At 39.6% G+C, this 27,712-nt stretch overlaps 4 protein-coding genes across 4 annotated transcripts in view; 3 read left to right on the top strand and 1 right to left on the bottom strand.

Moving 5' to 3' along the window:
• Positions 1-27,712, bottom strand: part of LOC112829289 (olfactory receptor 5AN6-like) — a 176,941-nt gene that overhangs the window by 95,233 nt on the left and 53,996 nt on the right. The gene's annotated exons all lie outside the window — the stretch shown is intronic.
• On the top strand, positions 9,823-10,779 carry OR4D6 (olfactory receptor family 4 subfamily D member 6). Its single transcript, XM_025879245.2, has one exon. The coding sequence runs from the start codon at positions 9,823-9,825 to the stop codon at positions 10,777-10,779; it is 957 nt and encodes a 318-aa protein (XP_025735030.2).
• On the top strand, positions 18,027-18,962 carry LOC112829285 (olfactory receptor 4D11-like). Its single transcript, XM_025878768.2, has one exon. It carries the CDS (start codon positions 18,027-18,029, stop codon positions 18,960-18,962), a length of 936 nt encoding a protein of 311 aa, XP_025734553.2.
• LOC112829644 (ubiquitin-conjugating enzyme E2 N) lies at positions 22,118-22,796 on the top strand. Its single transcript, XM_025879340.2, has one exon. It carries the CDS (start codon positions 22,183-22,185, stop codon positions 22,639-22,641), a length of 459 nt encoding a protein of 152 aa, XP_025735125.1. The 5' UTR covers positions 22,118-22,182; the 3' UTR covers positions 22,642-22,796.

Raw genomic sequence — 27,712 nt, 5'->3', positions numbered from 1 at the left:
TACAATAAGGATCTGAGAGTGAAAGAAGGCTCTAAGCACCTGGGAAGTTAAAGGAGGACAAGTTCTGGACCAGAAGAGGGCGCACTCGCAGACAAATCACGCAAACCCCAGCCTGACGCAGGTCTGGTTCCTTACATGGATGTCAATGTATGCCGTTTCATTTTCACGGTCAAGACACCTGTCAAATCAAAACTGTCGATCCAAATGGTCAAGCCACAAATTTTAAGACATTTGAAACTGACAAGAGCCAATTCAGTGAGGTAAGATGTGTAAAACATTCTTGCACACAAATAAAATTATATGTTTTATTAGTTCTGGTATTATCATCTAACTGGAGAAGGATCAATTCCCAAGATGCCTCCTACCATTCCCCTACAATATACATAAAGGAATTAATGTTTACCTATTATTCATGGAGCGTTGTGCTAGACAGCACAGTGGCTGTTTTATGTAATAAGCACGATAATCTGCCAGGTGGGTATTTCCAATCCCAGAGCCACAAATTGCTGATTGATAATTTATGGATTTCACTTGTGCTGTCACATACTCCTTCTCTAAATCTACCAAAGGTATGCTACTACCTTAAGATCGATTAATATTTAATTTCACATCTATTTGGCACAATAAGTACAGGAATTAAATTACATAATATATGTAATTTGTGGAATTTATATTAGGTTTCCATCTCTCTGTGTGGTTCTTGGTGCAGACTGAATTCTCTGTTTTATGGCAAGGGCAGAGACCCCTCTGTCTCAAGGAATGAATATCTCCTTTTCTAAGTTCAGAGAGTCTTTATACCTTTATAATAAGAGTTCAGGGATTCCTGTTACGTCAAAAATCCCTGATGATAAATCATTCTAATTTGTTTGTAAAGTAATATTCAGGGTAGTATATCCCTATGCCTCTCCTTCTGGTGTCAACTTATCAAATAGAAAATAGAATCTATGGTGCTAAGAAATCCTAGCCTTAAACTGTGAATGTCCTATCTCAAGGCTATTCTCTAAACTGAATTTTTAAAGACAAAATAAAAGAAATCAAAAAGAGCCTCTTGATTGATGCTTCAATCTCAGGAAGACTAAATCCCCAACATTACCTCTACAACCACCTTCCTCTGAACTTGCATATCTCTCATAGGGGACTCAGTTTTTCTGTATTTAGCACATGTCAACGTGGAGTCCATGACATACTCCATCCATGCCCAAGAGCCACCATTGGTAATATGCCCCTCTATAGGAGCACTCACATGGTGCCTGGAACTTTATTTTAAGCTTATATACTTCTTCTGAAACAAGAATCTCAACAGCCCCATGAGATAAGCAATATCATTCCCATTGCACAATAGGAACCTAGCCTCAAAAATAACCCATTGAAGGAAATACATATCAAAACCACAATGAGATATCATCTTACACATGTCAGAATGGCTAGAATCAAAAACACAAGAAACAAGTGTTGGCGAAGATGTGGAGAAAAGGAAACCTCGTGCACAGTTGGTAGAAATGTAAATTGGAAACTGTGGAAAACAGTAACAAGATTCCTCAAAAAATTAGAAATAGAACTACCATTTGATCCAATAATTTCACTACTGGGTATTTACCCAAAGAAAATGAAATCACTAATTCAAAAATATATACCCTATGTTTATTGCAGCCTTATCTACAATCACCAAATATGAAAGCAATCCAAGTGTCCATCAATAGATGAATGGATAAGGAAGATGTCATACACACACACACACACACACACACACACACACACACACACACGGAATATTACACAGCCATAAAAAAGGATAAGATCTTGGCATTTGTGACAACATGGATGGACTTATTACGCTAAGTGAAATAAGTCAGACTTAGACAAATATCATATGATTTCACTTATATGTGGAGTATAAAAAACAAAACAAATGAGGGGTGCCTGGGTGGCTCAGTCAGTTAAACATCTGCCTTCAGCTCGGGTCATGATTTCAGGGTCCTGGGATTGAGCCCTGAGTCAGGCTCCCTGCTCAGTGGAGAGTCTGCTTGAGGATTTTCTCTCTCCCTCTGCCCCTCCCCTGCGCTTGTGCCCTCTTTTTCTCTCAAATGAATACATAAATAAATCTTAAAAAAATAAAGACAGAGACCACAGAGTGGATGTTTTTTTAAAGACCCAACTATATGTTTTCTACAAGAAGCCTACTGTAAATATAAAGACATAGATTAAAAGTAATGCAGTGGAACTGGGTATTTACCACAAAGATACAAATGTAGGGATCTGAAGGGGTACGTGCACCCCAATGTTTATAGCAGCAATGTCCACAATAGCCAAACTGTGGAAAGAGCCAAGATGTCCTTCGACAGATGAATGGATAAAGAAGAAGTGTATATATACAATGGAATATTATGCAGCCATCAAAAGGAATGAGATCTTGCCATTTGCAACAATGTGGATGGAACTGGAGGGTGTTATGCTGAGTGAAATAAGTCAATCAGAGAAAGACATGTATCATATGACCTCACTGATATGAGGAATTCTTAATCTCAGGAAACAAACTGAGGGTTGCTGGAGTGGTGGGGGGTGGGAGGGATGGGGTGGCTGGGTGATAGACATTGGGGAGGGTATGTGCTATGGTGAGCACTGTGAATTGTGCAAGACTGTTGAATCACAGACCTGTACCTCTGAAACAAATAATGCAATATATGTTAAGAAAAAGAAAAAGAAGAAGAAGAAGATAGCAGGAGGGGAAGAATGAAGGGGAGTAAATCGGAGGGGGAGATAAACCATGAGAGATGATGGACTCTGAAAAACAAACTGAGGGTTCTAGAGGGGAGGAGGGTGGGGGGATGGGTTAGCCTGGTGATGGGTATTAAAGAGGGCACGTTCTGCGTGGAGCACTGGGTGTCATGCACAAACAATGAATCATGGAAGACTACATCAAAAACTAATGATGTAATGTATGGTGATTAACATAACAATAAAAAATTTTTTTTAAAAAGTAATTTAGTGGAGAAAATATACCAAAAGAAGACGAGTAGATACATTAATTTGAGATGAAGCAGACTTCAGAACAAGGGAAATTATTAAAAGAAGATCTTTATAATGATGATGATAAAGGGGTTAATTTTCCCAGTATGTAATAATCATTAATGTGTATGCCCTTTAACAGCAGAGTATCAAAATAGGTGAGGCAAGAACCGATAGAAATACAAGGAGAAGTAGACAAACCCACTATTATAGTTGGAGACTTCAACATCCCTCTGCCCATAATTTAAGATCCAAAAGGCGGAAAATCAATAATGATACAGTTGAATTAAGTAGCAACATTAATCAACTGGATCTAATTAATATTTATAATATATTTCATCCAACAACAGCAGAATACACATTCTTCTCAAGCTCACACGGAATATACACCAGGATAGACCATATTCTGGGCCATAAAACACACCTTCACAGATCATACAAGGTAAACTCTCAGACCCCAGTGGAATTAAACTGGAAAGTGAGAACAGAAAGATAGATGGGAAAAATCCCAACATATACACGCTAGTGATTTTTTAATAACTCCCATTGCTGCGACTGCCAGCTTCCCCATTGAAAATTATAGTTCCTACAAATATCTGACACTATTCCCTACGCTGATTATTATATGAGACTTCCAACTCAGCGTCTAAGGGAGCGTGTAGACTGTGCGTGCATTTGGGAAAAGAGGAGCAGAGTGATGAAGATGGGGCAACTGGCAGACCCCCCTTTCTAATGCAAAGGTAGGTGAGGATACCTGAAGACACATTACAGGCAACCTAGCTTAGCCCACACACAATTTTAGGATTTCAATAGCGTTCAGCCTCCAGTGCCTGAAAGGTACCATATCCATGCTCAATTCTTGTAGTATTTGTCCATTACAGCTAAAACCCTTAGGCTGATTAAGATCTCCTGCCTCTTATGTAAAATACTAGACTTTTCAAGACACATTCAAATTAGAAGTGATTTTTTTTTTCACTAAAACTCATTCCATAAACATTACCGAGCACTTACAATATATAGAAAAATAACTGGTACAGTCTTTCTCTTAAAAAGAGATTAAAAGCTAGCAGGATGCAGGGAGAGAAACAGAATTATATAATGCCACTAACATTATGGTGATATTACTACCCCAATGCTTGTATAGTGCTTTGAAGTTTACAATGTGCTCTCATATGAATTGTCATTCGAAGGACTTATGCAGCAACAAAAGTGAATGGGGGGCAGAGAGGAGACGTTTAGGATGAGGCTGGAGATGAAGTGAAAACAAACAAGTACTTGTTGAGTAACTACTGTATTTCAGACACTGGCCATCCATCTGTCCATTCATCTATTCAAAAAGAATCACAGAATAACTGATATATGCCTGGTAGGAACAGGAGATACAATGGTGACAAAACAAAGTCTCTGCCCTCAAGGAATTTACATTTGGAAGAAGAGGCAGAAACAAATAGATACATAATGACAGGTCGTAAAAAGTGCTAGGTTATCACAAGTAAACCCCAGTCTGCAGAGTAAGCCTTATGCTTCCCCCTTCCACGGAGGAAGATTAAGAGGTGCATAAAGGTTAAATTTCTCAGGGTTACACAGTCAACATTTAAAATGCTTGAACCTGAATTCAAAGGCTGTGCTCTTTTGAACAAACTGCCTCTAGGTTCCATAATGCAGCCCAAGGTTACGAGATAGGCCACCATTCTATCCTGTCCTGACATTGCACCAAAATCTGGAAACTTCTAAGATGATTGGCCAGGAGAGTGGGTGGAATCATATTAATTCAAAAGAGAAACCAATAGTAAGCAACTTCAACACTAGTGTCGAGATCTGACTTGGCTGGTCCCAGGCTCTCTTCTAGACAGCTTCAGCCAATGCCTCGCAGAACCATTAAATAGCAAGAGAATACTATAACTGTCTTCCTTACACTTCTCTTTTCTTAAGAACTCACCTTTCTCAAATTTTACAGAAAAGGAAGAGGAAAATACAAGAGGCATAATATCAGAGTTCAAATTAATGGGGAAATCTACTTCAAGTTGTAAATATGTGAGGTGTTTTTTTTTTCCAAAATCAGAAGGCATTTAAAAATTTTTTTAATTGGACACAATAGAATATCTTCTTAAAGTAAAATTACCAAAACCCAATTACTCACAGGTACTGGCTGCTACCATTGTGCTATCTTTCCAGATTTCTTCCAGGCATGTAGATTTTTTTCCCCCAAGATAACATTATATGATACATTCAGTGTTTCAATCTATCACTGAAAGGGAATATTACCATGTCTACAAGTTCTACATTATCAATCTAAATGACTGTAGTACTAGATTGTTCTACTGTACCATAATTTACTGAAACAATTTTATGTATCAGACATTAACTCAAATTCTAATTTCCTCTATGATCAAGTTTTTTTTGTACTTACAATAGTAAGCACTAACACATTAGCATAAATTCTTAAAGTAGAATTACTGCATGAAAGGATTTTCATATTTTAAGTTTTGACACATATTTCCAGAATGACCCCAGAAAGTTTGTCCTTTTGTATACAATCCCACCAACCACTATGGTGTTGACCAACTTTTCATATGTGGACTGACCAACTGCATTTCTCTGTGAATTATGACCCATTTTTGCTTTAAAGTAGCTATCTGTTTCTTACTGATTGACAAAAAAGTTCTTTATACATCAAAGATATTAAGCCTATTGGTATTATGTTTTTTACATATATTTTCCCAGGTTTTTCATTTCTTTTTAACTTATTTTTCATGCTTTTGAACATTAAGGTTTCCTATTTTTATTTAGTCAAATCTAATAATCTTTGGTGCTATTCTTCAAAGTCCTCTACCCCCAAAATTATAAAAACATTTAGTTAAACTTCTTTCTAATATTTTAATTAATTTTTTGACATTTATATTACTAAGATGACAAAATCTTCAGTCTTCTATTCCCATGAGAAGTTAAAAAGTAATATAATTTCTTTCAGCTCATAGCATCTACCTCTAAAAAGAAATCAAACAAAAAGAAAAAGAAATCAAACATTCAAACACTACAAAAAATGGGCTGCTTCTTTACAATACCTTAATCATCAGCTAAAACTAGAAAACTAACATATTATTTGACCTAGTAAGTCCAGATGCACATGAAAATGTATTTACAAAATGTTGAGGGCAGCATTATTTGAAAATAGTAATTAGAGCCCAACTAGGCAAACTGAAGAGGTCAATGTATGAGTTTTGTGACCCCTCACCTAAATATATTCTATAAGCTTGACTCCCGATGCCACCCACCCACCCCTAGTTTCCATATTCCCTCTCCAACCCCTGTCTCCCAAGATTGTTATGCTCGCCTGGCTAGCAACCCCCAATCCAGTCTAGCCCTAATGACCAATGCTTATTCTCGACCTGCCTGGTTGCCATATACCTAAGAAAACCATTCTCTACCTTAGTAGTCAATGTATTTACCCATTGCATTCTACAAAGGATTAGGGAGATCTTACAGCAACAGCAACAAAACACACATACTAAAACAATAAAATGTAGGTAAGAAACTGTTAAGAGACTACACTTGAAAAAGTATGGAGTAGGAAATTAAGCCACATATATGTTTCGAGTATATGGAAGACAAAGTAAGGGGAAATGGTCCAGTACATAGTCTTCATTGTCTATGAGGAAGAATCTTACTGGTTTCCCAGGGGAGCATTCCCTTACACTGGGGTTTAGGACAAATGTTTCCCTTGTGGTCTCAAATAGGGACACTGAATATATCCTGCCCTTAATACAGTCTTAAGGTGGGCTCTCCTTTTTAGATACCCCTGTTAAAGACAATAACATAATTCTGAATACAGAATACCATTTGCAAGGCTTTCTATTTGTTAGGTGGCACTAAAAAACTCCAGAGTGCCAGTTTTAGGTAATGTTATTCCTGGATGCTGGCATAGATTCCTATCAGATCATATTAAAAAAAAAAAAAAAACTTTTAAGAAAAAATTCAATTTTCAACAGGAATTAAAAGGCTCCAGTGAAAAGTATATATGGAATCTAGGAAAATCGACAGAGAAGTTTATTTCAGAGGCTTTTTTAAAAGATGTATTTATTTATTTGGGGAGGGGGGGCTGAAGGAGAGGGAGAGAGAATCCTAAGCAGATTCCCTGCTGAGCACAGAGCCCATTGCAGGGCTCCATCCCATGACCCTGAGTGAGATCATGACCTGAGCCACCCAGGTGCTCCCAGAGGCTTTTTATATATCCCAACCCCTCAAGTTAAATCATAAAAAGCTCTCAACTATAACAGAACTGGAAAAAGAAACATCAAGAAATAGGTTGTTTGCAGGATGCTTTGTTATGCTTTTATTGCAGGGAAAGTGCTCGCTTCTTCTTTCATCTGGTTTACTCTTTTCTTTCTTAGCCTGTTCTCTTCAAATATAATGTCATTCCTGCAGCTAGCAAGACTATCTATTTTCTATTGTTGAACTGGATTTTAGTCATCTCAACTATTTGAATTTTTAAAACTTATCTGTCCTTGGACATACTGATATTCTTATTGAAAAGAGTTTTGTCCTCTGATGGCCAAATATCTGATTTGAAAAAAACAAACAAACCTATTTTGCTATAATATAGCAATAGTAGAAAATCCCTGAGGTTTGAATCATCAAACCTCGTTAAAAATCTCTTTCTATTAGTCTATTTTAGAATCCACATATAAGTGAGATTATGCAGAACTTGTTTTTCTGTGTCTGGCTTATTTCATTTGCATAACATGCTCTACTCATAGAAGCAGAGAGTAGAATGGTGGTGACCAGGGGCTGGAGGGAGCAGGAGATGGGAGGTGTCGGTCAAGGAGCACAACATTTGAGTTACGCAAGATGAGTAAGTTCTGGAGATCTAATGTACAGCATGGTGACTACAGTTAAAAATACTTTATTGTATACTTGAAATTTGTTAAAAGGGTAGATCTTAAGTGTTTTCATGAGAAACAAAAAAGAAACAGAAAAGTACTTGAATATTAAAAAAAAATTCTCTTTCACCAAGTCAGACTGGTTCTTGAAAAATAAACAGGGCGCCTGGGTGGTTCAGTTGTTAAGTGTCTGCCTTTGGCTCAGGTCGTGATCCCAGTCTCCTGGGATCGAGTCCTGCATCGGGCTCCTTGCTCAGCGGGGAGTCTAGTTCTCCCTCTCCCTCTGCCCCTGCTTGTGTCCCCTCTCTCGCTGTGTCTCTCTCTGTCAAATAAATAAATAAAATCTTTAAAAAAGAAAGAAAAAGAAAAAGAAAGAAAAAGAAAGAAAGAAAGAAAGAAAGAAAGAAAGAAAGAAAGAAAGAAAGAAAGAAAGAAAGAAAGAAAGAAAGAAAGAAAAAGAAAGAAACGATCTTCTCTGTTCACCCCTAAAGTGAGGAGTTTTGGATTAAGTCACCTCTGAATCTTTAACAGTCTGTCCACAATACCTGCATGTGCTCTGAACAAAGACTGCAGCTCTACCCTCTATCAAGAGCCCTGTAGGCCCAGTGAGGTCCAAGTGTCTCTGAGTGCCCAGAGGATTACTTATCAGGGCCTGATTCTTCTTTTCCTTTAAAGGAGGAGGTGAGGATTAAGTAGCAGACTATTTAATCAACCACTTAAGCCTTATCTACCCACTATAATTCTGGTAAACCAAAGTTAAGTTCCAGACTCTCTCATCTGGCAGAATGGTATAGGGAGAAAGCCTCTGGAATCTGTTAAACAAAAATTATTCACTGGACACTTGTTTAAAATGGCAAGACAAATTTTATTCAAGACTATTGCAACAGGGGTCAAAATGATTGCAATAAAGTAAAGAGATTAAGCTTAACTCCAAATACAATAAGGATAGGTGGGGATTTATAGCCAATGAGCAGAGTGAGGGGGTCAGTGGATGGAAAATTATGAAAAGGACACATCAAGACCAAGGAATTCAGACGTCAAGGGTAGGGGCTTCTTGCTAAACTGATTTAGCAGAATTCTCAGCAAGTAAAGACACAGAAAGCCAAGATCCAGGCCTAGTTGAAAAGAGGGCTCAGAGGAGCCCAATTAACATTTGGTCTTTGTCAAGTCCAAAAAACTATTTGGATTTGAATCCTCGATTTGCCACTGACTAACTTTGCACTTGTGCAAATGTGGGCAAGACATTAACTTCTCCTTAAGCTTCAGCTTCTCCAATATAACATGGAGATGATCATAACCACTCTCTAGACCCCACAGAGACATCATGAGAATGAAAATCAAGATGAGATGCTGCCGGTGAAAGCCTTTGGTAAAGTATAAAGCCCTGCATACATGTGAGGAAGCTACTCTTGCAGGACATAAGGCAAGCCATTAGTCAAATGACCAGAGTCTTGCCATCTCACTCTTGTCAGAGGAAAGGCATCGGAGTATGATGGCTCTTGCTGTCCACTCAGGGTATTTCCAATAGGAAAGAAGAATCATCAGGGTAAAGAATTTCCTGGCTGGGCGCCTGGGTGGCTCAGTTGGTTAAGTGACTGCCTTTGGCTCAGGTCATGATCCTGGAGTCCGGGATCGAGTCCCACATCGGGCTCCCTGCTCAGCGGGGAGTCTGCTTCTCCCTCTGACCCTCTTCCCTCTCGTGCTCTCTATCTCTCATTCTCTCTCTCTCTCAAATAAATAAATAAAATCTTTAAAAAAAAAAAAAAGAATTTCCTGGCCACAGAAGGGGAGACCATAGTGCAGTTTTTCTGCGTAGTCATGATGATCTGGATGCTCAAGAGAGCCTTATAAGAATATACAATAAATGATGCTGTCCCCTCACGACACTCTACTCCTAACCCTAATGTACCTTCTCCCAAGGTAGACCTGGAGGAGAATGGTCTGCACCATGGGCCAGAGCAACCATACCAATGTGAAGGAATTTGTCTTCCTGGAACTCACTCACTTCCAAGAGCTAGAATTGTTCTTGTTTGTGGTCTTCCTTGCTGTGTATGTAGCAACCGTGCTAGGCAATGCCCTCATTGTGGTGACCATCACCTGTGAGTCCCACCTTCACGCTCCTATGTACTTTTTGCTGCGGAACAAGTCAGTCCTGGACATTGTTTTTTCATCTGTCACTGTTCCCAAGTTCCTGGTGGACCTGTTATCAGAGAAGAAAACCATCTCCTACAATGGCTGCATGGCACAGATCTTCTTCTTCCACTTCGCTGGTGGGGCAGACATTTTCTTCCTCTCTGTGATGGCCTATGACAGATATCTTGCAATCACCAAGCCCCTGCATTATGTGACCATTATGAGGAGAGAGGTCTGGGTGGGTTTGGTGGTGGCTTCCTGGGTGGGCGGTGGTTTGCACTCAATTGTCCAGATAATTCTGATGCTCCCGCTCCCCTTCTGTGGCCCCAACATCCTGGAAGCCTTCTACTGTGACGTGCCCCAAGTGGTTAAGCTGGCCTGCACAGACACCTTTGCCCTGGAGCTTCTCATGATCTCTAACAACGGGCTGGTGACCCTGCTGTGGTTCCTCCTGCTCCTGGGGTCTTACACCGTCATTCTGGCGATGCTGAGATCTCACTCTGGGGAGGGGCGGAAAAAGGCCCTGTCTACCTGCACCTCCCATATCCTCGTGGTGACTTTGCACTTCGTGCCTTGTGTCTATATCTACTGCAGACCCTTCACTACGCTGCCCATGGACACAGCTGTGTCCATCAATAACACGGTCATTACCCCCATGCTGAACCCCATGATCTACACCCTGAGGAACCAGGAGATGAGGTCAGCCATGAAAAGACTGCAGAGAAGGCTTGGGCCTTCTGAGAGCAGTAAGCTGGGGTGAGCACTCACATGGAGACTGGAAATCTATGATCTGGGTTCCTCGAACTGCTATCCTGAGGCAACGGATGGCTAGCTCTCTCACCAGTCATTTCTATATATCCTCATAGCTGCTCAACTCTCTTAGCAGGAATCTAACAACAAAAGGAAGAGAAGAGATTGAACGTGAGCTATTGGGCTTGTGAACTTGGGAGAAGCAGTGGGTAGAAGATGGAAATCAATTACCTAATGCTATTTTGGTGTAATCTGTGATTCTCTGCCAACATATTTTACATTAGTTTTACGCCCTGCAAAATGGAAATGACATTGTCCGTTCACAAGGTGTTCATGAGGATGAAGAATGATAAATGTTGAGAGGATGGTGGTTCTGAAGATTAGCACCACTGGTGGCGTTAATCAGGCACGCAATCCACGTTCCCTGTTGTCTATCCCTCTAATCCTAAATATGCACATGTGGAGATTATGGATGTGTTTATTTCATACGTGCTCTCTCTAATGACTCTGTATTTCCAGTTAATTATTAAAATCACTTCTTGATTTAATATTCTGAATACAGAATCTTCAATATATTTCACCAACTAGTGAAAAGAGAAAAAATGTTTTAAACGTGTTCAGTCGGATATATACATGGACAAATCTACACATGGACCAAGAATTTCCTCTTCTCAGGTCCATTCTACTAATTTGCCCATGGAAATTAACCTCAAAAGTGCTTGTATGGTTTGGGGATATATCTGCACAAATTCCACCATGGTAAATTATTTTATGTTAACCTGAACTTTCTTCTTTCCCCTCTTCTCTCCCCATTTCACCCTCAGAGCTTTTATAGCTGGAGCAAATCTATAGGTTTTGTCTTTGAATGCCTGACAATTCAAGAGAAGTCACTTAGAACAACAACAAAAATACCTAAGAGATACCTTTTCACACACTCAATACCCGTTTTGTGTACCAGGAGAGGGAAGAAACATATCATATGCGGGGTCATTTAGGAATAGCCACTGGGTCTGTGTTGTAATCCATGTCTCTCCAAAGAAGAATTCCACAGAATTTAATATGTAGAAAGACAATAAATGTTTCTTCACTCCCTATGCTCATGTCACATTCCACCCTCCAGTCTACAATTGTCATTCAGAAATCAATTAGTAAAAAAGCAACATACAGTAAATCAGAATATTGTAACATACAGAACAATTTTTTTGTAAATTGTTATGACGCATTAAAAGGTCCTAGGAAGTGACACATAAATGTGATCTTCTCTGAATCCTACAAGACAGAGACATTAGGCCAAGACTTTTTTTTTTTTACCTTTGTTTTTATTTTATACAGAATTTACTCCCAGGCCATAAGGGTTTTATCTTTAGTTTCTTCTGGGATATCTTTTTCTTCTGTGCAACCTCCTCTTCTAGTTTAGGAAAAACCTTCTCTCTTTCAGTAAGGAGCATCTCAGAGGGGCAGGGAGAGCTCATGTGTGGGTTAACCTGACCATGAGCCCTGTAAATTCCATGCCACATCTTGGGAGCTTTGTTCACCTGGATGTGCTCAGTGACCAGAGAACCTACATCTAAACCCTTAGGGTCACCATGACTCTGCATTTTTAAGCATGTACAGTAAAAATTCAGTACTCCTTTTGGGCCACCGACCCTGTATCCCGCCCCACTATTTGGCCTGGGTGCACCGACCAACTCTACCATTATAGCAACAGTATGGCACACATTGTTTCTGCAAAGTGACATCCTTCAGATACTTACTTGGTGGTTTTTCAGATATGCATACCCCTTGATGGCCTGGGTAGTTTTATGTGTGTTCTTAAAGAGAACATGAAGATTTGCATGATTTCGTAGGGTTTTCTGGGTCAAGTGAATAGTGAACAATTTTCAGAGGTCACTTCAGGCCACTTATGGAAGAGGCTAGGCCAAGACTTTTAATCATATGTCCGTGCTTCTCAAATTTTTAAAAATTACTGTCCCCCTCCAAGGAACTTTATTAGATATTTTTCCTAATTGCTCTCCCACAAGAAAAAAAATCTTTAAAGATTTTATTTATTTATTTGACACAGACAGAGTAAGCGGAGGGGGGGGCTGCAGGCAGAGGGAGAGGGAGAAGCAGGTTCCCCACTAAGCAGGGAGCCCAATGCGGGGCTCAATCCCAGGACCCTGGGGTCATGACCTGAGCCGAAGCCAGACGCTTAACTGACTGAGCCACCCAGGCGCCCCACCCTAAGAAAATTTAATACCAAAGATATACAGTATATCTTTTTATGTACTGAAATTCTTTGAAGGGCCACACAGCATTGTAATATCTAAGATTTTTTTGGCCCCCAAGAACCAATTTTTGTCCCCTTGGGCATGTTGCTCACACTGAGAATGAATGATCATATGACATTAGATGTTTCTATTAATATGTTTCCCTAAAACTCAGAGAATCACAGAACAGATAGATTTATGCCTTCTGGTGTTTTACAAGAATTCAGAAAACAGAAACATGGGCATCTGTGTGTATGTATGCATGTGTGTATGTGTGGACTTGCATGCAGCAATGACTTGGAAACTGTTTAATAACCCCCACTGGAACTTCAACATGATCAAAGAAGGTCTGTTCTCTTTCCACACTCATGCCCAGTAAAATTCCCTTTGCTAATTCTTGTATTTAGGCTTGGGCCTGAGGGACTAGTGCATGTGACAGGGGCAAGCAGAAGAGCCATGATGACACAACTCCCTGAGTCTGCCCTTTCCAATGTGAAGGTGGAAGAGAAGACCTTGAAGTCTAGTGTTCTCTAATCTTGAGATGCACCTGACCTTCTAACATGATGGTTCCCCAGCATCATATACGCTGACACCCACCCACCCAGTCTCAGATGGTGCGAATTTCTGGTTGGACACCAAAGGTTTGGGTAAGGACATGGACCTGTCAGTGTGAGACATTGTGGATTATGCATGAATAGGATAAGCATGAAAAATGTACCCAGGGCATTAGATACTGCAAAAATAGTTCTCTCTTTAGTGAGAGAAAATGATGTGGATGTTAAATATTGGGAAAGGAGGAATGTCTTTCTAAGAAGGAGCCACAGACATGGGGTCAGCATGCTTAAAGAGAAAGCAGCTGGTATTTGGTAGAACAACGGAATTGCATTTAAGGAGATTTTATTCCAGCTTAGGGTCTGTACATGGGGATCACAGAGCATTTTTACACAGGATGGGTGTTCCCTTAAAAATACATGATTCTAAAATGCCCTAAATTCCCTTAAAAACTGTAGAGGTTTGGGGGTACCTGGGTAGCTCAGTCAGTTTAGCATCTGCCTTTGGCTCAGGGTGCTGGGATCAAGCCTTGCATTGCACTCCCTGCTTGGTGGGGAGCCTGCTTCTCCCTCTCCCTCTGCTTGTGCTTGGTGCTCGCTCTCTCTCGCTCTCTCTCTCTGTCAAATAAATAAATAACATCTTTAAAAAAAAAAAAGCTGTAGAAGTTTCAAAGGCAGCCCCATATCCACACATTGCCCATGATTCACTGAGTATCTTTTGCCTTTGACCCAGAGCCAGCTTTATTCCCAAACCCGATGGTCTAGCACTGAAACCTCTGACCCACTTGGTTAACCCACACAAGTTCATTGAAATACAAACAAGCAAATTGGTTCAAAGGGAAGCTGTTCTACTGAATAGCATTTTACATTCTGCCAACGTCTTCTTAAATAACTCTTCATGACAACCAGGGAAGATCCTGCTTTCAGGGGATAGGGAAAGAAATCAAGTTAATTGAATGCCTACTATGTGCTGGGAACTTTACAGACATAATCGTAGTTGCTCTTTATGCTACCCAATGAAGTAAGTATTATGCTTCCTAGTTTACAGAGGAGGAAACTGAAGGAAAATAGAGGACTTGCTCCAGGTAAAAAAGAAGGAAGAGGCAGAATTCCAGTCCAGGTATGCCCTACTCCAAAGCCCTTAACATTGTTCCACACCATATCACACTATTTTACAACTGAGGATCTGAGGCAGAGAGACGAATGACTTTCTCAAGGTCACAAAGCTATTTTATAGCCTGGATCAGAAATGCATCTCTATCTGGTACCCCTGAGGTCAAGTCAAGGACATTAACAAAAGAGTTGCTTAGCCTGTGTTTGTCAAGATCCTTCTCACTCACCCTCATTCCAATGCCAATGCTTATAAGTCATGATGAACACTTACCAGGTAGGTTTATTCATTAATTAAACAAACAAACAAACACATTTTTTGAGCACCTAACACTTTACCTACCAAACTAGGTAAAGCTTTGGTGATGTTAGGATGAATGAAACACTGAGCAGGCAGGATGAACTTGAGGGGTAATAGGGAAATTATACTGAACTAAGGAGAGACAGACATGTAAGAACTTAGATGGAACGATCTGTTACAACTACCAGAAGAGAAGTCAGTGCAGAGAATGATGAGTCCCAAAGGGGTGTCAGGAAAGTTTTCACAGAATAGGAGGCTCTGAACCTGAGTGTTGAAAGATCAGTGTCTGTGAAGGTGGATAAATAGGAGATTCTGGAAGTGGGGAGGGCATGGTGGGTAGAGCAAGCCGCAGGAACACAGATCCAAAGGTGTGGGCTAGCAAAAATTTGCATTTAAATACCTGAAACAGAGGATCGAGGAAACAGGGGCCAGACAATACCAACAGGAGTTTAATCTTTATTCTGTAGACAATAGACAATAGACAATATTCTGTTCAGACAAATGAATATATGGTATTCTGTAGACAATAGGCAATATTCTGTAGACATTAAAGATTTTCAGACAAATGAATATATGGTCCCATCTGTGACTTGTAATTACATTTCTGGAAAAAACAGACAGGATGAATTAGAGAAAACTACACTGAAGGAAAGGAAACCAGTTAGGAAACTTGCAATGATCTAAGGAGAAATGATAAGGGGTTAACTGAGGAGGAAGAGAAGGGGACACACTGGGAGAGGTAAAGAAAGTAGAATCCTCAGGATAGTTTTTACAGTGTCCTGGTTCCTTTCAATGTGAGTGGCTCAGTAGAAGTCTTTTGGATAAAACATGCTGCCTATCAGTACCTGCTGTGGAGGCCACTGTGCTCACCGAGACAGAATAAACAGAGGAAACAAGGCAAGTGGTCATATTCTTCAGAGCAAAGGAGCTGCAATGTGTGACTGGGGGTTATTTATCCACATAATTTCTCAAGGCTCTCAAAGCTTGTTTCTACACAGACCAAGAGTGATGCTTCCCAAGTGGGCACGTTCTGGGGACCACCTAGATGGTGGTGCCAGATGGCTCAGACAGATGCTTAGGCTGAAGATGGCTTTTTCCTCGGAGTTAATTTTGTCACCACTGCCACCATCGTAAATCTTCTCAGAAATTACTAAAATGGCATGAGTGGAATATGTATCGTGCTGAAAGCTAAACTTCACCACTAGCTTTCTCTATGTCCTTCTGCATGTCAATTAAACTTCCCTGGGACTTCATTTTTTTCAAAATTGACCCTCAAGCAATAAAATATTGCTCACTCCTGACTCCCACAGGCAAACTAGCATGAATTAAAAATTCTCTAAGTTGGATCTGCCACTTCCTTCCCAAACAGGACTCTATAGTTAAGAGAACCTATGGGCCTCCAGGGACAGGGAGCTACCATTGTTCCATTGGGTGTTGATCTGTACCCTGTTAGGCAATGCAAGTCCTAAGCTCATCAGAAACTCCTCAGGTTTTATAGGAAGGGTGTACCTGCATTGCCTACATCTCTGTGGTAGGCTTGTACTTCATGCCCTTTCTCTACGTATGCATGCCTGGACTTTGTTGTCTTCTTTGTGAACAGTACCATCTCTGGTACCATCCTTGTCATCTTTGTGTTAAACCCCGACCTCTGGGTATTGATGAAATGAAATTTTTTAAAGTTGAAAAAAAAAATCTTGTCATTTCTAAAAGATATAGAAGGGCAGTGGTCTAAAATTCCTTGGTCGTGGAGAGAAGAAATGAAGGGGTTGATGAAACCCACTCTTGAAAGGACTAGGACAATTCTGTAAAGAGTCTTTTATACAAATTATTCTTGGATTTATAGATTCTGCAGCTGGCAGGCAGTGTGGAAGAGTAGAAAGATTCTAGAACTAAGAAGAGACTTGTGTTACCTTTCCTGCGCCACTGATTTTCCATATGACCTTGGAAAATTGGCTTAATGTTTATTGAGTTCACTCTTTCAGTTTTGGTGTTAATTGACATGGGAATGCTAATACCTTCCCCTCTAACCTCAGAGGGATATTAGAAAAATTGATGGTAATTAGGTGTGCAGTGCTTTTAAAACTATAACACGCTGTTCAAATCAATCCCATTCATGGTGTCACTGGAAGGCCTATGAGGGTTGGTTTATTCCAATGGCTTTTAAGGCATAGAAACAAAGTGGAATGAGAATAAAATCAGAGGTGCTCCCATTCATGGAGGTGTAGGGAACCCACAGCTCCTTCCACGAAGCCTTCCTTAGTTCTCTTCCTCGACAACCTCTGGGGTGGATTTTTTTTTTTTTTGAACCAAAATATCATGTAACATTTAATAACTGCAAATATATTTATTACAATTTACAGATTAAAGTTATATACACAAATATAATTTTAGCTATAAAATCCCAACAAACTGGTTACACTCACATCACTGGATCTGGAGAAGCCCATTTAGAGTCTTCTAGTCCCCTAAATTCACCTTCCTTAAGTTATACAAAAATAAAATCTGATAGTTTTGATTTCAAGTTAAAGATGAAGAGGTGCTGTTATCACATCACAATACTCAAAAAATTTTACCTGTCTGTACAACGCCTTTCACATGCTACATTGATACTTAAAGCACCATTGCAAGACTTTAAATGTGTATGACATTCAATTACAATATCCAAGTTTAACTTTGTTTTAACAACTAGGATTGGGATGAAACGACAAGAATTTTTTCTCCATCAGTCCAACTCAGAAACAGCCCCTTCGGTCCTGTCTGTCTAGGGTTGGATTTTAACAGATGCCAAAGGCCCCGGTAAGTACAGTAGGGAAATGAATGATCTAGCTCAACCCACATTTTGGGCTAAGGAGGGAGCTGAAGCAAGTTAGAACTGAGTGACTTCCCTAGGTAACACAGCAGGTTCATAAAGAATAAGATATATGATTAAAACTATATTTATGCATGTTCAATTTCCACGTAAGAGATAAATCTTTGCTTGATTTCAATGCCTCAGCAATATTATTGTTTCTTTCAAAGCTGTACATGGAGGAAGAAATATCACCCAATGGCCATGAAAAATCATACCAGGGTGTCTGAATTTATTTTTTGTGGACTTACCCAGTCTCAAGAGCTGAGCTTGCTCTTATTTTTCTTTTTATCTGTAGTTTATGTAACAACTGTGTTAGCAAATGTTGCCATCATGGTCACCGTGACCTGTGAGTCCCGCCTTCACAACCCCATGTACTTCCTGCTCCGCAATCTCTCAGTCTTGGACATCTGCTTCTCCTCCATCACTGCTCCCAAGGTCCTCGTGGACCTTCTGTCAAGGACAAAGACCATCTCCTTCAACGGTTGCATCACTCAGATGTTCTTCTTCCACCTTATCGGTGGGGCAGACCTTTTTTCTCTCTCTGTCATGGCCTTTGATCGCTACATGGCCATCTCCAAGCCCCTGCACTACGTGACCATCATGAGTAGGGGGCGATGCACTGCCCTCATTGTGGCCTCCTGGGTGGGGGGCTTTGTTCACTCCATCGTGCAGATTTTCCTGTTGCTGCCCCTCCCCTTCTGTGGACCTAATGTCGTTGCTGGCTTCTACTGCGATGTCCCCCAGGTCCTCAAACTCGCCTGCACCGACACATTTGCTCTTGAGATCTTAATGATTTCCAACAACGGTCTGCTCACTACCCTGTGGTTTGTCTTCCTCCTTGTGTCCTACACAGTCATCTTGATGATGCTGAGGACTCACGCTGGAGAGGGCGGGAGGAAAGCCATCTCCACCTGCACAGCCCACATCACTGTGGTGACTCTGCACTTTGTGCCCTGCATCTATGTCTATGCCCGGCCCTTCACTGCCCTCCCCATGGACAGAGCTGTCTCCATCACCTTAACGGTCATCATCCCTGTCCTGAACCCCATGATCTATACCCTAAGGAACCAGGAGATGAAGTCATCCATGAGGAGACTGAGGAGAAGACTTATGTTTTCTGAAAGGGGATAACCTCATTATAGACTGTCGATCAAGATACAAACATAATGGAAATATGTTCTTAAAAATATTCGCTGTCACATACTGGGGCTCAACCATGCATAGACAATTAACTATAGCAGGATGGCACAGACACAAAGAATCAGTGACCTGAAACACTGGTATTGAGAAAGAACGCCGACAGGAAGTTAAACAGAAAGAACACAGTACTTGAAGAGCAACTGACAGCAAGCAGGGTATAAATGTGAAATATAATAGGTCTTGGGTGTCCCAGCAACAGGGTGAAGGATAGCACTGCGATGTCCACACATGCAGTAGGCAACAGGGACATCTATCTCAACATAGCAGGGCTCCAGCTGCTAGGTCCCAGTCCAGCAATAGTTACCCTATGACTATTTATTAAGTATATACTGTGTATCAAATACCGCTTGTAAACATTCTTCTCTATCACCTCTGCTTTGTCAGCAACTTTGGACCTTTTTAATCAATTCACCTGTAAAATACACTGGCACAACCCCCACAACCAGCCAGGATACATAAAGACTTAGCTTTTAAGGATTTCCATTGCCTTTTACTTCCTGTGACTTTGTCAGAATTGGATGTGACCTAGGACTTAAATATTGGGGCCTTACAAAATCAGACTGCACAAACACAACAACAGCAAGAATCCAGAACAGTCTGTCCTACTGTTCATACCACCGCCTAAGGCGTAAGCTAGTTTGATAGCTGAAAAAAGAAAAAGCTGTATCCAACCCAATAAATACTTTTATTTTTCCAATGTGCATTCCCTTATCATTTCCCTTACCACAGTGTATTAAAATACCCCATAAAACTCCATGTTACTAGATCTGGTTTTCCTTTATATTCCCAGTGTCTAGAATAGTGCCTGACCTGTAAAAAGCTGTAAATATTGGTTGAATCTGTGGAATGGAATGAAATGAATGTAAGTAGATGCCAAATCCTACTTAATCTTGTCTTTTAGTATTTAAAACTGACTTTGGGCCCCCTGGTGGCTCAGTCATTAAGCATCTGCCTTCAGCTCAGGTCATGATCCCAGGGTCCTGGGATGGAGCCCCGCATCGGGCTCCCTGCTCCGCGGGAAGCCTGCTTCTCCCCCTCCATTCCCCCTGCTTGTGTTCCCTCTCTCACTGTGTCTCTCTCTGTCAAATAAATAAATAAAGTATTTTCAAAAAACAAAAATAAAATAAATAAAACTGACTTTATTTTCTAAATAGATACTTCCTCGTGGAAGCCAAAGGAAATTGAAATGGCTAAATCAGAGTGTACTATAATCTTATACTCAAAGTCTTAGCATGGATATATGTCTTTATAAAATCACCAAATCAAGTGTTAGATCCAAAAACGTTTGTTGAGAACCATGTACACAACTGAAGATAAACATCCCAGGGCAACTGAATGTTTTGCAACACTCAAGGCAAATGAATGTACAAATTCATTTAGAGTTCCAATAAACCTGTGCTCTGAGTATGTCCAGACAGCCCCTCAGGATGCCTGGTAATTGTATACAGAAGCATGGGATGTATTTCCTCTTCTCTCCTCTCTCCTTCTCTGGAGCATGGGACCTAGTAAAACTGAGTAAGGAAAGAGGTTCATGGAAATGTAACTACAGGTTAATTATAATAATAATAATAATAATAATACAGGACCACATTCCTTTATTTTAATTTATTAGGACCAAATAGGCTTTGGAATTTGGAGTTTCTTCGATTTTAAAAACATAGTATAGTGCATGTATTATATATTACATCATTTCTCCCATGGGGAGCACCTCATATCCACACTTTAATATTTCTGTAAGAAAATGTATAAGTAGGGGTGCCTGGGTGGCTCAGTTGCTTAAGCGTCAGACTCTTGGTTTCCAGGTCATGATCTCAGGGTTGTGAGACTGAGCTCCGCATTGGGCTCCACACTCAGGGAAGAGTCTGCTTGAGATTCTTTCCCCCTCCACGCCCACCCCCTCTGCTCCTCCCTTCGCTCATGTTCTCTCTCTTTAAAAATAAATAAAATACATACATACATACATACATACATACATACAATCTTAAAAATAAAAGGAAAGAAAATGTAAAAATAGTCCCACTAAGAGTAATCAATAAAAACCATGCATGGCCTCACACTAACTCAGATCAAATTTTGCCACAAAATTAATTCAGGTAGATGAGATTTTACTACCAAATGATCTTCTAAAAACCTTTCAGCATTCAGAGTTTGGAGACTTTAGAATGAAATGCGAAAACTAAATAAGAAGGGATTGTAATAGGCAGAATAATCTGTCTCCCCCACCAAAATGTTCAAATCCCAATCCCCAGAGTCTGTGAGTGTGCTATGTTATATGGCAAAGGAAACTAAGGGTGCAGATGGAATTAAGGTTGCTAATGAGCTGAACTTTAAATAGGGAGACAATCCTGATTATCTGGGAGGGCCCAATGTAATCACAAGAGTCCTTAACAGTGGAAGAGGTAGACAGAAAAGGAGGTCAGAGTCATGCAATGTGAGGGGTACTTGACTTAACATGGCTAGCTGAAACAATGGGAAGATCCACAAACCTAGGAATGTAGCTAGCCTCTAGAGGCTAGAAAAAGCAAGAGGATTGATTCTGCCTTAGAACCTCCAGAAAGGAATTCAGCCTGCCAACACCTTGATTTTAGCCAGTTGGCACTCATGTCAGATTTCTGACCTAAGAATTTGTAAGACAACAAATTGGTGTTGTTTTAAGCCACTAAATGTGTGGTGATTTTGTTACAGCAGCAAAAGGAAACCAATACAAGGGTAATACTTCAGTTGGAAATGAAGAGGCTGTAAGAGCTGAAAAGGGAAAGGAATAGAAAGATGGGTACCAGGAAAAAGGGCTGGAAGCAGGAGGTGAAAAAACCAAGGGAGGGTGGTCACATGCTTCTCCCAAGAGTCCAGGCATGAGCACCACACCCATGCCCAAATCTCAAGTACAAGTGCACTGGGCTAGAGAAGCCAGTCCCAACCTGTCACTTCTTCATGGAGTCTGCATAGGATGGAATAAAACATTTGAATCTGGAGTAAAGATCTAATTTAACACCCTCTGAAATGCCCCCATGTAACTGATTAATAGTGAGAGACCATTTGACACCAAGCAAACTGCTTCTATACTTTATGAAAAGAGACACGGACTTCCACTCGTGCGTGAGGCGAGCGGAGCCGGAGTCGAGACCAGAGGCCGAACTCGGGATCTGACAAGATGGCCGGGCTGCCCCGCAGGATTATCAAGGAAACCCAGCGTTTGCTGGCAGAACCAGTTCCTGGCATTAAAGCAGAACCAGATGAGAGCAACGCCCGTTATTTTCATGTGGTCATTGCTGGCCCCCAGGATTCCCCCTTTGAGGGAGGGACTTTTAAGCTTGAACTATTCCTACCAGAAGAATACCCGATGGCAGCCCCTAAAGTACGTTTCATGACCAAAATTTATCATCCTAATGTAGACAAGTTGGGAAGAATATGTTTAGATATTTTGAAAGATAAGTGGTCCCCAGCACTGCAGATCCGCACAGTTCTGCTATCGATCCAGGCTTTGTTAAGTGCTCCCAATCCAGATGATCCATTAGCAAATGATGTAGCGGAGCAGTGGAAGACCAACGAAGCCCAAGCCATAGAAACAGCTAGAGCATGGACTAGGCTATATGCCATGAATAATATTTAAAATCGATCTGATCATCAAGTTCTCCTGTTCTCCTGTTCTGCCAAGACTTCTTCCTTTTTTGTTTGCATTTAATGGACACAGTCTTAGAAACGTTACAGAATAAAAGCCCAGACATCTTCAGTCCTTTGGTGATTAAATGCACATTAGCAAACCTATGTCTTGTCCTGATTCACTGTTGTAAAGCATGAGCAGAGGCTAGAAGTACCATCCGGATTGTTGTGAAACGTTTAAAAGCAGTGGCCCTTCTCTGCTTTTATTCATTTCCCCATCATGGTTTGAGTATAAAGCACTGTGAATGAAGGTAGTTGTCAGGGTTAGCTGCAGGGGTGTGGGTGTTTTTCTTTATTACTTTTTTTGAGGGGGAGAGGTAGTTTTATTTTAATTTTTTGGGCTCCTTTCCCCCCTTTTATGGTGATCTAATTGCATTGGTTAAAAGCAGCTAACCAGTTCTTTAGAATATGCTCTCTAGCCAAGTCTAACTTTATTTAGACGCTGTAGATGGACAAGCTTGATTGTTTGAACCAAAATGGGAACATTAAACAAACATCACAGCCCTCACTAATACCATTGTGACTTGCTGTCAAGTGTAGAATCCTTCCTTCAAGAAAAAGCTTGTGACCATTTTGTATGGCTTGTCTGGAAACTTCTGTAAATCTTATGTTTTAGTAAAATATTTTTTGTTATTCTAAAAAAAAAAAAAGAAAAGAGACACGGAGATGGAGTTTCGAGTATTTTTGCATGGTGACTATACCATATTTGATTGAAAAGGTCATCCACTGGAAAAAGCCACTTTAATAACAACTATGTTGTAAAAATGAAGCAGTACCGTGTTACATGTACTCATTGATGGAAAGACACATCTTAATTTCAGGGACATTAAAACGTGAAAAACCAGGGCGCCTGAATGGCTCAGTTGGTTAGGCATCTGCCTTTGGCTCGGGTCATGATCTCGGGGTCCTAGGACCGAGCCCCGCGTCCGGCTCCCTGCTCAACCAGGGAGTCTGCTTCTCCCTCTCTCTGCTCATGCTCTCTCTCTCCCTGTCTCTCTCAAATAAGTAAATAAAATCTTTAAAAAATAATAAAAAATTTGAATAAATAAATAAATAAAATGTGAAAAGCCATCTGCAACAACATGGATGGAGCTAGAGGGTATTATGCTAAGTGAAATGTCAGTCAGAGAAAGACAAATACTATATGATTTCTCGCATATGTGGAATTTAAGAAACAAAACAAACAAGTACAGGCTGTTTTAAATGCAGTACAGTGTAATGAGCACAATCTTTAAATGAAATAACATGGTCTTATTTATATATACAAGTGGCAGTCTTAGAAACATCTTTTTTACTAGTGACACTACAGAATGTTTTAAATTCTGCCCATGAGTTGAATACATTTGTTCCTTGAAAAAACACTATCCAGATGCAATGTAATTCTGTCACTCTTCAAAACACCTTTCATACTTGTGACATTACATAGTGTGTCCCTTGCACTATAGTGTGTATATTATATTCTTTAAATGAAATAACACAGTAGTTCTGGCACTTACAGAAATATCTATTTTATGTGTACCTTTATTAAGTGCAGCACAGTATTGAGAACACATTCTTTCACTGAAGTAATACCTAGATGCAATAAAATTCTATTACTGATTCTAAAAATGTGGAAGAAAGAAATATTAAAAAGAAAGGTTCACCTTAGAACTTAAGAAATTCAATATTTAAAGATATGAGTAGGGGCACCCAGGTGGCTCAGTCAGTTAAACATCTGCCTTCGGCTCAGCTCATGATCCCAGGGTCCTGGGATCCAGCCCCGCATCTGCTTCTCCCTCTCCGTCTCTTTGCTCACTCTCACTCTCTCTCAAATAAATAAATAACACTACATCAAAAACTGATGTACTGCGTGGTGACTGACATAACATAGCAAAATAAAATTAAATTTAAAAATAATAATAAATAAATAAATAAATCTTAAAAAAATATATATGTAAGTAATCAGTCCTTGATGTGCACACACACACTCTCTCTCTCACACACAAACACTTTTCCAAAGAGAGATAAAAAGCAAACATGTTTAATTTGGTCAACCCTGTGCTTTAGGAATACATAAGACTGTCATCAACTCACTACACAAAACATATTTTTATGACTAAATTTTGATCATCTATAACACAAATTACATTATTTATACATAGTTTATCAGTTTCTTGGTGTTAAAAGAAAGTTTGAAACTGCTACTTGTCCTCACTTCAGGGGACCAAAGATACTATTGCTATAGTCCCTCATTTTGGAAGTCATAAAGATACTTGTAGGAATCTGATAAGATGCTCCCTTCTAGGAACCCTCCTTTTGTTCCCCAAATATCCAGGCACATCCAAGAGTGACAATTCTCTCGAGTATACAAACAAATGTAATCTATGAACTTGCACCCTGCTAAGGTAAAGAAGTAAAGACTCAGTGCACTGAAACATAGTATTGAATTTTTACAGGATGGAAGAGAGAATATAATTTCCATGGAAAATATGGGTTACCAAAATTGACTAAAGGAAAGGGGGAAAAATCTTAATAGATCAATATGATGATTTGATGATGATGATGATGAATTGAAAAGGTGTCAAAAATAGACCCTTTGAAAAGGCACCAGGCCCAAGCTGCTTTGTCAGTGATTTTCAATAAATATTCAAAAAGCTAGTAATTCCAATTTTTTAACTAATTGTAGAAAGGTTCTTAACTCATTCTATAAAAATGGCATAACCCTATCTATAAACTAGTTAATGGCACCTAATATATCTAGTACTATACTGTATCTAATATATGTGTACAGCTCAATCACATCTTTGAACAAAAATGTTAAGTTCTTATTACTCTTTAGCAAATTACATACCAATGAACTAAAACAAAGACAAATTATCATCAAGTAGGATTTATTCCCGAAATTCAAAGAGAACTTTTGGGGCACCTGGGTGGTTTAGTCGTTAAGCGCCTGCCTTTGGCTCAGGTCATGATCCCAGGTCCTGGGATCGAGCCCCACATTGGGCTCCCTACTCCATGGGAAGCCTGCTTCTCCCTCTCCCACTCCCCCTGCTTGTGTTCCCTCTCTTGCTGTGTCTCTGTCAAATAAATAAAATCTTTAAAAAAAATTGTTTTTCAAAGAGAACTATTAATGCAATTCACAGCAATAACGGATTAAAAAGAGAAACAATGTGATTATTTCAGTGATGCAGAAAATATTCAATACAATACAATTTGTTCTTCCTTGAAGAACAAAACACCTATAAAGCCAGGAACTGAAGAAAAATTGTATTATCTTTTTTTTAAAGATTTTATTTATTTATTTGACAGAGAGAGAGAGAGAGAGACAGAGAGCACAAGCAGGCAGGGCAGCAGACAGAGGGAGATGGAGAAGCAGGCTCTCAGCTGAGCAGGGAGCCCGATGTGGGGTTCGACCCCAGGACCCTGGTATCATGACCCAAGCCAAAGGCAGCCACTTAACTGACTGAGCCACCCAGGCACCCCAGAAAAATTGTATTATCTTGGTAAAAAATATATCTATTAGAACCAGAGAGCAAACAGTATACCTAATGATTAAACATTAAAATAATTTCCATTACCATACATAACTAAACAATGATAGCCACTCTCACCACAAAGTCATTAAACTTGAATTTACTTACAATTTAAAAACAAGAAAAATGAGAAAGTATATAAACTTTGAAAAATTAGAGGAAAAAATTATTCTCAGATATTGAGAGGATTATCTTAAATAATATAAAGAAAATTCACCAAAAGATCATTGAAAATAACAAAAGAATTAAACTAGGTTGTTACATACAAAATAAAATTACATACACCATTGGTCTCCTATATACAACTATATCTATGGAGAAAATATAATAGAGTTATTTCAGGCAATATGAAAGACCATATATCATGAAATAAAGTCCTGATTTAAACATGCATACACACATTAAAATACTTCTTGAAAACATTTACTTTAGTTTACTTAACTTGCTTAAGTGCAAACAGAACTCACAGAAAAGGAAGGGAAAGGCTCAGGACCAAAAATAGAAATAAAGGAGGAAACCAGAGAATTAAACATTGCTCCATCTGTGGAAAGGTAAACTGGAAAAAAAAAATCCACCTACCAGCAAAGAGGATAACTATCAGAAAGAGAAATTAAGAAAACAATTCCATTTACAATTTCATCAAAAGAACAAAATACCTAGGAATAAATTTAACCAAGGAGGTAAAAGATCTATTCACTAAAAACCATGAGACATAAATGAAAGAAATTGAAGAAGATACAAATAAATGGAAAGATATTCCATGCTCATGGATTAGAATAATACTGTAAAATGTCCATAGTACCCAAAGAGATCTACAGATTCAATGTAATTCCTATCAAAATTCCAAAGGCACTTTCCACTGAAATAGAAAAAAATAATCCTAAAATTTATGTGGCACCACAAAAGACTCCTAGTAGCCAATGCAATCATGAGAAAGTAGAACAAAGCTGGAGGCATCACAATTATGATTTCAAACTATACTACAAAGCTATAGTAATCAAAATAGCACAGTACTGGCATAAAAACAAACATATAAACCAATAGAACAAAACTGAGAGCTCAGAAATAAAGCCACGCATATATAATCAATTAATTTACAACAAAGGAGGCAAGAATATACAATGAGGAAGCAATAGTCTCTTTAATACATGGTGTTAGGGAAACTGTATAACCAAATGCATAATAATGAAATTAAATCCCTATCTTATATCACTCACAAAAATTACCTTGAAATGGATGAAAGATTTTTTTTTTAAGATTTTATTTATTTATTTGACAGAGAGAGACATAGCGAGAGAGGGAACACAAGCAGGGGGAGTGGGAGAGGGAGAAGCAGGCTTCCTGCCGAGCAGGGAGCCCGATGTGGGGCTCCATCCCAGAATCCTGGGACCATTACCTGAGCCGAAGGCAGACACTTAACAACTGAGCCACCCAGGCGCCCCAAAATGGATGAAAGATTTAAGTATAAGACCCGAAACCATAAAATTCCTAGAAGAAAAGTGCGAGAAA

The sequence above is a fragment of the Callorhinus ursinus genome, unplaced genomic scaffold, assembly GCF_003265705.2.
Source record: "Callorhinus ursinus isolate GAN/ISIS: 27379988/994484 unplaced genomic scaffold, GSC_fseal_2.0 scaffold21, whole genome shotgun sequence".
Taxonomy (NCBI): Eukaryota; Metazoa; Chordata; class Mammalia; order Carnivora; family Otariidae; genus Callorhinus; species Callorhinus ursinus.
This window is presented reverse-complemented; position numbering and strand designations above follow the sequence as displayed.